Source organism: Uloborus diversus, chromosome 4, assembly GCF_026930045.1.
Source record: "Uloborus diversus isolate 005 chromosome 4, Udiv.v.3.1, whole genome shotgun sequence".
Taxonomy (NCBI): Eukaryota; Metazoa; Arthropoda; class Arachnida; order Araneae; family Uloboridae; genus Uloborus; species Uloborus diversus.
Genome location: NC_072734.1, coordinates 136,867,067 through 136,880,069, shown reverse-complemented (window position 1 = coordinate 136,880,069; position 13,003 = coordinate 136,867,067). Strand labels below are relative to the sequence as shown.

General features: G+C 32.8%; 1 protein-coding gene across 1 annotated transcript in view; it reads right to left on the bottom strand.

Annotated features, from left to right (window-relative positions):
• LOC129219705 (ubiquitin-protein ligase E3A-like) overlaps positions 1-13,003 on the bottom strand; it is a 64,476-nt gene that overhangs the window by 23,674 nt on the left and 27,799 nt on the right. Inside the window, exons 4-5 of the mRNA XM_054853990.1 lie at positions 8,852-8,996; positions 8,521-8,726 (exon numbers count right to left, since the gene is read on the bottom strand). Of these exons, the coding sequence (XP_054709965.1) occupies positions 8,521-8,726; positions 8,852-8,996 (351 nt within the window). The remainder of the gene's footprint in view (positions 1-8,520; positions 8,727-8,851; positions 8,997-13,003) is intronic.

Genomic DNA, 13,003 nt, shown 5'->3' with positions numbered 1-13,003 from the left:
TCTATAATAAATCTCTCATACAAAAAAAAAAAAAAATAAATAAATAACTAATTTGAATTCTGAAATTTTGAATTCAAATTATGTTTTTCGCAATCACGAGCAGCGTCAGACCCTACTCATTGGAATTATTGTTTCTAGAAACGGCTCTTGTCCCCTTAAGCCTGCCCGTCCTCCTGGGCGGTTACGTGTGCATAGTTGTGTGTGTGTGTAGGCTTGTGTGTGTGTCTAGACCTATGTGTTTGCACGTAAGCGTGGGTGAGTGCATATGTGTGAGTGTGTGAGCATACATGTGTGTAGGACATCGACTCCTCCGACTAGGAGAAGCGGATTGCTCAGGACCGGAGGAGTCGCGCCTGCAGAGGCCGGTGGTGCTGCTGAGGCTCGTGGTCCAAGCTGGAAAAGGAACCGGATGCCAAGGACGGTCAAGTGAGGACAACAAGCAATCGTGATTGCTCAAAAAAATAACACTAATTGTGAAGACTAATCGTGAAAGAATAAAACTTCAATGTATATTTTCCTCTTTGTTTTTCCAGAAAAAACAATGCTTTTAACTATATTTTAGATCATTAGTAACGGTAAATGTTGAATATTTAACTATATTAAAGTGCAGATTTGCAAAATTAACACTTTTATAAAAATAAAGAATGTTTTATGTTTTTAACGTTACAACGAAGAATTCTACTGGTCCCTTGTAGTTCGTTGTATCGGAATTACTGTATTACCATTTACCTGCCTAGTGTCTATGGCAGTATGTATGTATATCTTAATATATATATTTCTTCTGTGCGGACGTTTGTAACCACAAGGCTTTTAAACGACTGGACGGTTTTTATCACATTTTTGTGTGTAATTAAGTTGTGGTAAGCATGGTTTAGAAGCGCGATGGATCAAATTGGAAACGTTTCTGTTAATTAATTAATTAAAACATTGGATGGTTATATCTCCCAAATGATTAATATTTATTTTAACCAATTGTTGAGCAAGAAATGAAATAAATATTTAACCCGTTGCCAAAGGACAATAAGAAAGTCAGCTCTACTTTTTGTAATAAAATTTCCTACTGTGATAATGTCAATTGAGAACAGATAAAACGTAGAGAGAGAGTGAAGTCTTCATTTATTGAAAGCAACGATTTTAGGTCCAGTGATATATTTTAAAGTAAAGTACTGGAAGAAATCTGATTTCTTTCACTAGGTTCACATAAAACAAGTATTTTTCGTCGTAGTTAAACCATGTGACTGGATCAGTGCTTTACGTTTTTCTAACCAAATGATCGGATAGTACCGTACATAACAACATTTGTTTCTCAGTTTAAATCTATCTGAGTTTTGGCACCAATCGCAAGAATACTTTAAGGATTATCAAAATAATCAGTACAATATAAAAGGAAAAGATGGTGGAATTTGAAGACAAAACAAATTTTATATTGATCCAGATAAATTACAACAGGGTAGTTCCGTACACACAAGATCAATGCAGTGGAAGATTTTCATCTTTGGTGGAAAGAACAAATTAGGCAAATATATGTAGTTTTCGTTTAAAAGATGGGACTGCTAATCGGTGGGAGTTCGCTTCGTTCACTGATCGGCTGAATTACAGGGACGTGGTGGCTTGGCCACATTGGCCATAACAATACAGTTGCATGATTATTTGTTTACTACTGTCAATGTAAGTTGTTGTATTTTTTGTTCATTTGGTGAAATATTTTAAATTGCAAAGAATTGTTTTATGATTTGTAAAGAGTGTTTACTCTTTTGAGTTGAAGAACGTGTTTATTTTACATCGGGGGAGGGGGGGAGTGATTTTCGCTTATTCAGGGAACTGTTTTTACATTTGTAATTTTTTTAAATGATATCCATTTGATTGTTTTATTCTTTTTCATATGGGGGACGTTGCAGCGGGATTTCCCTTTTTTTTCTACATGGGTAGTTTTACATACTTAATATCTGAGGATGATTTTTATCCTTTGAGTATGGTTGAAGGAACAAACCATACCAGCTATGAAGATCTTTCAAGTTCACGAGCAAAAATAGTTGACAAAACAACTGCTCTGTGGGCATTGAATAAATCAAGTTGTAATAAATATATGCATTCATATGGGGGATGTTGCAGCGGGATTTCCCTTTTTTTCTAAATGGGTAGTTAGTTTATATACTTAATATCTGAGGATGATTTTTATCCTTTGAGTACGGATGAAGGAACAAACCATACAATCTATGAAGAACTTTCAAGTACACAAGAAAAAATAGTTGATAAAACAACTGTTTAGTGGGCACTGGATAAATCAAGTTGTAATAAATATACGCATTCTGACGCCAAGCAGCTTAAAACATTTTCTTTTTACTTATTTTTTTCCACAAAATGGTTTAAACACTTGATAGTTTTAAATTTTTCAACTTTTCAATTTACAAAGTTTGAACAGAACAACATCTGCCGGGTCCTCTTGTATGCATATATATATATATATATATATATATATATATATATATATATATATATATACACTCAAGAGCCAAAACATTATGACCACCCCTACATTTTGCAATGAACTCGCCTGGATGACGTGGAAGGTACGTGATCAGGTGGAAGTGGTATTTAACTGCTGCTGGAGAGTCTGAAGAATCATTCTTCCACTTACTTCTGTGTGTGATGGGAAAGGCTATGGATCTAAGCGACTTTGATAGAAGGCAGATTGTAATGGCTCGAAGGTTCGGAACAAGTATTTCAGAAACTGAACGACTTGTGGGTTGTTCGCGACCTACAGTCGTTAGTACTTATGCAAAAAAGGATGAATGACGGTGAACCCAGCAGTAGATGACATGGTATTGAACGTCCACACGCTATCGAAGAAAAAGGTCGTCGGAGACTGTCTCGCATGGTGAAGCAAAACTGAAGTCAGACAGTGGCTCAGCTGACAGCCCAATACAATGCAGGGCCAAATAGAATAGTATCGAAGCACACTGTTCAGCGGACACTGTTGGATATGGGGCTATGCAGCAAACGTCCCACTCTTGTGCCTTTGCTGACCAAGTGTCACCGCCAACTGCACCTAAGCTGGGCCCGGGAACATTGTGACTGGTCCATGGATCAGTGGGAGAGAGTTGCCTGGTCAGATGAATCACGTTTTGTCATGCATCACGGCGATGGTCGTGTCAGGATACGCCATCTTCCTGATGAACAGTTGCTCCCTCAATGTACAGTAGGTCATACACAGTCTGGTGGTGGCGGTTTTATGCTTTGGGGGACGTTCTCTTTGGCGTCTCTGGGACCCATGGTTGTGGTACAGCAGACCCTGAATGCCACAGGGTATCTGAACATCATTGCGGACCAGTAGCACCCTTACATGGACTCTATGGAATGTTATAACAGGACAATGCACCGTATCACAAGGCTAAAATTGTGTTGGAGTTGTTCAAGGAACATGATGCTGAATTCTAGTTAATGTCCTGGCCGCCTCACTCACCGGATCTCAATCCGATAGAACACATTTGGAATGTCATGAGATGGCAGCTCAGAGTTCAAAGGCCACCAATTCGCAATATCTCAGATTAGCGTAACAATTGCTTAAACATCTGGTACAATCTGTCTCCGGCCATCTACCAAGGACTTGTGGCATCCATGCCAAAGCGGGTTGAAGCTGTGTTGCGCGCCAAAGGTGGGTCAACTCGTTATTGACAGGTGGTCATAATGTTTCGGCTCTTGAGTGTGTATGTGTATATATATATATACAGGGGTCGATCCAGCGCCAAATTAGGGCCGCTTTGCAGCCCCTTCACAAAATTCCGCATGGCAAAAGCGGCCCCATTCACAAAATTCCCCATCGCAAAAGCGGCCCCATTCACAAAATTCCGCGTCGTAAAAGCAGCCCCTTCACAAAAATTTATAAAAAGGCAGCCTTTTCACAATATTTTTTAACCGCAAATGTGTACGCATCTACGCGGGAGCCTCTTCCACCTTCCCCCATCTTATCTTTTTGCTTGCTGCGTGAGGTGTTTTTGCTTGAGAGCGTCAGAAGGGGGACGGGAGAGGGACGCTTGTGATTGGTAGCTTGTTTTCAGGAAAATCCTAAATTTTACTTTGATTACGCAATATATATTTAGTATTAATTTGTGTTAAGTTTCAAAATCCAATTCTAAAATAACTTTACTTAAAATAAAATTATTTTACATGCTGTTTTTATATTTTTATTTCTTTTGAAGATCTTGATTTCCTTACATCCGCCATGGTAAACGAATTTTTCACATTTTTGATGTTTACTGTACCTTGTTAAGAGGCAAACAAATAAAATTTCTTATATATTTATTAACATCATTAAATTGCAAAGTTTTAAACGAAATACCTACTCTGTAAGAACGTCAAAAGTCAAAAAATTAAACGTTGAATGCTGGTGCAGTATTATTTTGGGTTTTAATTACTTTTAAGTTTTTCAAACACATACATGAAAATCGTTAATGAGTATTTCACTTCTGTGTTAAGAAATATGTGATATCTTTGAGTCTGTTCATATTGTATTTATTAGGAGTTATCATTACGTTCAGCAGCATGTGCAATTTTCATTGCTCTTAAAGTATTTGAGAGGGGCAAACAGGAAATCTGTTGTGAGACTTTCACCTTAAGAAAGTGTGCCTTGCATATGTATATTTGTAAAAAACAATAAATGTAATGTATGTGTCAAATTACGAATAAAATGTTAAGGGTCTTACTTCCCCCCTCCCCCAGCGCATTTTCTCTTGACAGCTTTCAGGTATTCTTCAAGAACTTGCAATCACCCCTGAAACCTGTCTAGGGCTTTTCTATAACAATACGACAGCTAAAAATGCTTTAATATAATCTTTTCCAAGAAAAAAAGCACGAGAAGGTCTTTTTTACAAAAATAAAGAAAATTCACAAAGATATTTTGCTTTTTCAGAAAAATAACGAAATTTCACAAAAATATTTTGCCTTTTCACAAAATGGGGACCCAAAAAATAAAACCTGGATCGACCCCTGTATATATATATATATATATATATATATATATATATATATATATATATAGGGTGAATTTGACAAACAAAAGGGGATGATAGAAGAGCCTAAGTAAAGCATAGAACTGCCCATTGCTCGTCCAATCTGTAACGGTAACAGAGTATAAATTGGAAGAAAAGAATTGAGCCATAAACAAGTTTCAGAAAAAAAGACAGACTTCTTAAATTCTCGGAAAATCTTCGCACAAAATCCTATAACATTTCACTTTTGCAATCAAGATAGTTATTTTTTATTGAGCTACAAGCTTTGAAACATTTGAAATATTCAAAGTTGAATTGGCACCTTAAATCTGTAAGCAGCATTTTCAAAAACAGTCATTTGAGCTACAATTGGGCAAATCTACCAAAAATCAAGTCCCTCCCAATAGCTGTCGAATAATATCACAGCAAATCATATGAGGGTTCCAGTAGGGCAAAAATTAAGCATTTTGTGTGAAATATTATCAGCAGTTGTCAAAAAAGTGGACTAGTAAATGTGTCAAACCCCGTTAAGTACAAAATCCTTCTACAAATTTCTTCCCCCATCTGTTTTTTGAACTACAGTGAAACCTCAAGTAGTCAACCAGTTAAGTGGTCGTTTTTCTTTGGTTCCGACAAGGTCTCATTCACAGTAATGTAAAATGACCCTCCTTTACTGGTCACCAAATTTAATTTTACCCGCTTAACTAGTCACTCAAAAGTTGTTTTCTAAAATTCCTTTTTCTTATCGGATCTTAGAAAATAGTGTCGGACTTAGTTGAAAGGCTGTTTGATATTTATTTTCCTTGAAATCTCGATCCTCGGTTCTGGTCATTCAAAGCATAATTCTTGCTGTGACTCTGCCAAGTGCCGAGAATATGAATCTAACTCCTTTCAGCAAGACAGACAAAATCTAATACCTGGAGAAAGTTAGTCAGTATTTAACATCCGTTCACAAGGAACAAAAACACAAAATTTAAAGCTTGATGTACGTTAGAAGAGATAGTTCTTTTCCGTAAGCAACAACTTCATCAGTCAACATTGAAGGATTGTATTAATGTACAATGACTGCATTAAAATAAGTTGTTATTAAGTAATGTATAAGTAAGAGAAAACAACACAAAGTAACTACATTAGTATTCCCCCCCCCTTTTTAAAATTTCCACTAATTTATAGACCTTTCTCACATAAGCTATTGTTTTTCTCGCAGAATTCTACTGCTATTCATAAATATTTGTAAGGCTTTTTTTTCTTCCTTAATTTCCCACTCCACGTAAGTGGTCAAAAATTTTTGGTCCCTTGAGTGACGACTTAAAGAGGTTTTACTGTATATACAATTTTATGCATAGTTATGATCAGATAAATATGCTTTTGCCATGTTGTTTGTCAAAATATGGACCTACGTACGAGGAACTCATGTTTACTAGTCCTCATTTTTGACAAAAGTTGATTTTAATCTTTCAAACAAATGTTTAATTTCTGACCAAGTTAAGTCAAAATATGATTTGCTGTTATATCCTTTGAAAGCTAGTAGGGTGGAGTAGTTTTTGGTAGATTAGACCAATTGTAGCTCTAACGATTGTTTTTGAAAATAACGTTTAGATTTTGGCACCAACTCAACTTTGAGTACTTTGATTGTTTCAAAACTTGTAGCTTGCTCAAAAATTTAAATATGTTGATGAAAAAAATGTCTTTTTCAGGGTTCGAAAATATCATGATATTTTTGAAAATAACAAAAATATCCAATATTTTGATATTTATCAGATATTTTGATAGATATCGGATATTTTGATATATTTATCCGATATTTTCAATAAGCACAAACTAAAGTCTTCAAAATAGTAAATGCATCCTCAAATGGCTCTTTATTTTCATGTATTATAATTACAATATGTAGACTTAAAATTAAGGTTTCTTTCATTATTTATATCTAACATTTCATTTTACATTTCTATCAATTTAATGGAGTTAATTTAACATTAACTCCATTAGCTGTTTCACTCATTTTTCTTCTGTTAGCTACTTTTACACAGTTATATAATTCAGAAAAAAAAATTTATATTGGTCGGTGCACAGTCATAAGACATTTTCTTTTTCTCAAACCAATATTTAATATTTAATTATAGGAACTTTTAATATGAATTAAAACTTGTACTTATAATTTTATGAACCTTTATCTTTACTAATAATAAAGCTGAATGTCCTTTGTCCGGATCTCTGTGACACGAATAGCGCCTGGACCGTTCGGCCGATTTTCATGAAATTTGGCACAAAATTAGTTTGCAGCACGGGTGTGTGCACCTCAAAGCAATTTTTCAAAAATTCGATTTTGTTATTTTCTATTTCAATTTTAAGAACATTTTCCGGAGCAAAATTATCATAAGATGGACAAGTAAATTACGAAATTATCATGACGTGGAATGTGAGAGCGAATGAACATAGCCAATTGGCGAGAAATTCGTCATCCATTATTTGTAAATATACAGGCGAACCGAATGACCTTTTAATTTTCAACTACGGGCAAAGCCGTGAGGGTACCACTAGTGTAAAATAAAAAAGGAATATTATATTAGTTTATAATATTAATGATGTAACAATACATCATTAAAATATAGTACATAACTTTTTGATTATTTTTAATAATAAATGAACAATATTACTATGATTAATATAATTTTAACATTGAAAATACTGCAGATGAAAAAATAAATGACGAAAATATCAAATATCATGATATTTTAAAAATAAATATCGGATATATATCACGATATATATCGGCGAATCCTGGTCATTTTATAGGATTTTATATGCTCTTTCGAAATATGTTATTTATTTTGTGTATAGATTTCACAGGAATTATAGAAATCAGTCATTTTTTAAGAAATTTGTCTTTGGATCATTAATTGTTCCTCTTTCTACCGTAACTAGGTTGCAGTTATGGATTGGACAAGATATGGGTGGTTTTATCAGACATGTAACCCAAACAGGATGAAAAATACTGAAATTGCTTGGCTGTGTGAATAACACAACACTGTTAGTATATTTTAGTACAACTGAAAGTTCTCCCTTGTATTTTTTGTCTCTAAGATGTATGAAATACTCTGGGACATGTTGAATTTAGCTTACAATGCCCCATCTTTTTTTCTGCATACAGTATTTTGCTCTCTCAAAAAATACTGAATTCAGTAAAAATACTGAAAAATCACATGTGTTTCATTCTCCACTAAGGCACTTTTACCATTTCCTTTCAATTGGTAGATTAGGTCAAATTCATCCTGATATATATTAATTAAACATCTTGCTTAGTTAGAGAAATTTTTTACTTAATTTAAACTCTGTTACACAAGCATATTAGGAACATAATAATGAGTTAAATAAAATAATCTACTGTAGTTGGGGCAAACCTAACATGGCATCATCATAATGTTGTGATTAGGATCTGCGTAGCCTTCACAATGCTGCCAGATTGGGTTTGCCCCCATTATAGTGAATAATTTTACAAATTTCATTTGCAACAAAATAAAGCGTTACTTACAGGATTCCAGTCAAGAAGATCATAGAATGTCCCTTTCTTTCCCATCAATTTTCTATAAACAACCATTGGAAAATGTACATCTAATATTATGTTGTTATAAATTGCAAGGCCTAATATTATTCCAATAAGTGTAAATTGAGCATCACTTTCAAACGACGTTGGATTAAACCAATACATTTGAGTGTCAGGGTTTAAAGTGAACATAGCTGTAAACAAATAAAACATTCTTATATTCATCTTCATACTTAAAATAATGCAAATTACAAAAAGTTTAAAAATATTCTTTTAAAAAGTCAGGAGCTACGATTTTATAATACAGTAAAAGTTGTACCAAAATCTGGGTTGAATATTTCTTCAACAACAAGCTGGAAAAATTCTTTCGACACTCCACCTTCATCTATACCTTGTTCACCTTCAAATTCTACAACAAGCTGCTTCTTTAAATTATTTGGGTTTTCCATTGCAACCATTTCTAACTAAAATAATGAAATACACAATAAGTTTTTTCTTCAATAAAGATGCATACTGAACCTTACTTTAAGTTAACAAAAAAGGCTTAAAAAATAGTTTTATGATACAAGTCATCTTAAAATCTGTTGCAAAAAAAAAAGAAAAAATAAAATAAATAAATAAATAAAAATACAATAAAATAAATAAATAAATAAAATGCACGGATTTAGTTTTAACAAATAAAAATACCGATGCAAGTACATTATTGACTTTCACAAAGCAAAATTAAAAGTCAGCAAAACTATGGCTTAAAAAACTACTGAACTCTGAATAAGAAATGTCTGTGACTAATTTAATCCTTATATTTCAAATCTTATCATTTATTCAAATCCTTATATATCATTTACTCAATAATTCTTTAATAAAAATATATATATATATAAAAAGAAAATGTCGAGATATGTATATTAAATTTTTCAAGCATAATTTTTAGTAACTAATCTAGGTGTTGCATGAGTTCATAATGAATTTCGGCAATTAAGTTAAAATTAACTTGAATTGAAAATCATTCTCAAATAAAGTGCTTTTTTGACATAACCGACAGTAACCAAAATGTGAAGCTCACTGTTAGGTCAAAACACAAAAGTCCTAAATACAAATTGTAACTTCAGTCTATGGTGAAACATTTTCATATAAGCAAGATACAAGTCATCACCTCAGAGCAACAGTAAGCAGGGTTGTCAAGCTTTTGGACACTACGGTAAATACTGTGCTTTTGTAAACATGAAATTCATACAATATTCAGAAACAACTACATGTGTGTTATAACGAAATTTTAAGTTGGCTAATGTGCAATTAGACAAATAAAAACCATGAACACTTTTTACATAACTTGTCCTAGACACCCTATGTGCGGGGGGTGTACCAAATTGATGGGCACTTAATTATTTCAAATATATCTCAAACACAGGGAAAGACAATTTGTTTCAGTTTTTTGGTTTAAGAGGAAGTCACTACTAGGTATAAGTATTAGCAATATGATTTTGATCACAAGAATAATATTCATTCCATGATGGGGGGAGGGGGATCCAGACTATAATATAAAGACTACAACATTTTCAAGTTTGAAGTTTTAAAAATGCATTTTAGATGAGCTTTGGCAGCATTAGGCAGCGAAGAGGACTGGTAGAGCTTCCACTTTTATTTTTGGAATTAATGTAATTTTAGACAAACTTTGATGATGTTACGGGGAGGAGAGTTTGAGGGTCCACCCCTAGAAATGTTTAATTTATAGTTTTAAAAAGACTTTCTAGACTATCTTTGATCTCGAGAATGTTAGGAGTTGAAGAGGTTCGGAATTTAAAAAATGTTTGTAGGCCATCTTTAGAAACTTAATCTATTTAGAAAATTAGAGGACCGGCAATTTCTTGAAATGGAAGCTCTAAAAACGCAATTAAAACAATTCTTTAGAAAGTTATTACAAAAAAAAAAAAGGGAGGGATTTACAGAATAGTGGCTGATCTGTGGTTCTCTATTATCTGTTTAACCAGGCATAAAAGTGTCAGCTTGAAAAAAAAGCTGAACTTCAAGCGGATTGAAAATTGCTGCATTATGAACAAGCAGAGTAAGAGTTAGTTACATAAATGGATGTTATTAAAGTTATTAAAAATTTTTTTACAGGCAAATGATAAAATGAATTGGGACAAATTAAAAACGACCCATGATTTATTGACATCAAAAATAAAGGGAAAAAATAAATAAATACTTGAAATAAAAAACAAAATGACCAGATTAAAGGCAGCAAAGGCTAAAATAACTTGAAACTTTCAGAAGAATAGAAATACTTGCAGGATGCAAAATGAATTGGAATCTCAAACTCAGCATACCATTTTCGGTCACGCAAGTGTGCAATATCGGCGTGTGTCCAAAACAAATTCCTTTTTTGGGTTAAAAATGATAAAACTTCTTTTAAACTACAAGAAATCTGTTCAAAAGCTATTCCACACACTTCAACATTTGCGGTCATGATTTCTCAATGGATTTTGATCAAGCTAAAGAGCAACTAGAAAAAAGCGGATTTCTGCAAAAATGTCGAAAACTTTTATGCTCAATTTAGTTTTAGAGCTGTTGCTCAATAACTTAGTTACTTAATACAACTCCTCTTTATACACCTTCAGTATTTTTCCACAAATAGCATCGCCAAACTCATAAATGTAGTTTACTTTTTCAATAGCATCAAGCTTTCTCGTGTGTAAATCTAACAAGGTATTCTCAAACAAGATTTTCAGTCAGAGCATATTTGATCATAAATATGATTTAAAAATAATTAATTAAAATATCGGGTGATGTGGAATAATTGTAAAGTAAGGGGAAAAAAACGGTTAGCAATACATTATAGGAAAAGAAAAATGAGAAAATAAATTAGAAAAAATTCTTACCAGTTTTTTTCTATTTACCAACGAGTACAAAATTATTGGAATGAATAACAGTCACATTCATTCAGACTAATTTTACTAAGCTGGAGGCTTAGATTACGTTTTAAATTAGGTCTTTACTTAAATTTGGTGTAGGCTATGTTGTATCCCTTTTTCACGCCTTAAACAAAAGTAAAAAGGTTGTCCACTCCACACCACACATCTATATAAAAATATTTGTAAACACGCCTCAAAATTCTAAATGCTCCGAAAGAATCTAAAATAATAATAAACAAATCAAGTACAATTATAAAAAAAATCTGGCAATGTTGTTGTCTAAAACATAATTAAACAAAATAAATAAAAAAAAACATTCTTCTGCTTATGTGTAATGAACTTCTTTTTTAACTCTTACCAGAGGAAAAATAAATTAAAATATATTGAGATTTCAGTACTTATATCCTTCAGAAACTCTTATAAATACATTTTGCATGTCACTCTCTAAAGGGTTGTCCCTCGACAAAAGTAACTTCTTTTTTAAAAATAATTTTCCAGTTTTAGAATGAGTTGTCAGCCCAAAGTTTTTGGGTCACAAACACCCTTGCAATAAGGTGTTCACAATTAAATTGAAAAGCGATTATATGCACAAGAACCATATTGATATCTAAAAAGAGGAAGAACTTTCAAGTGTGTTTCAATGGTTCTTTGTTTAATGCATTTGATACTCGGTACGCTTGCTATAAGTAGCAGCTTAATTAGATGATTCTTTCATTGTGTAATATTTTTAAACAGAAACTTATATTTCTATATGAGACAATCAAAGAATATAAAAACTAAGAATCATAGTCCATATCAATTCACACAGACAAAGAAAAAATCTTACCTGCATAAGTCTTGGAAATTTTTGAATTTAAAGCACATTAAAATTCATCAAAAGTAAATTACAGGAATATTTTTGTTTTTTCCCTCAAAAAACCCTGTCTTGATGTACGGCCCTTCAAAGATGGTAACATGGGCACCATTTTTTGTTAATGGTGCCCAGGTTTTAAATCAATTTTTTAAACACTTACGATCTTTGACAAAATTTTAAAACTGCTTCATTTTTAGAACAGTGCACAATATTTCTTTCCATTTTTAAAAAAAAACATTTGACTTTACATAAAGCGTGGCATCAGTTAAAAATACAAATTTAACTTTTCTTCGTACAACCTGCTGAAAAAAAAATCAATTTTTGAATTTTTTTCAAATTACCCAATTTTAAATTAATTAATTATTTTTTTAAACTATTGATCAGCACAATTGAGGTTAGGAAAGTTGTCACAAATCAGCACTATTGAGGCCCTGAAAAAGAGAACTTTCACTTTTGAATTTAACAAGTTTTAGAGGCATAGGAAAAAATTCATTTTTCAAGAGCTGTATGTGCAAATATAGATTTAAAAATGCAAAAGTTTATCTGGTAGCAAGTGGTGCAAAGACACTTTAAATTTAGTTCCTATAGCTGCAATTTCATTTCTTGTTGCTGCTTCTTCAGAAAGGAAATTTTTTTTTCATGAAACCAAGAAAACAGTCTTTAGCCGATTAGCCAGCCGAAACCTTAAAATGGCAATACAGAATGTTCC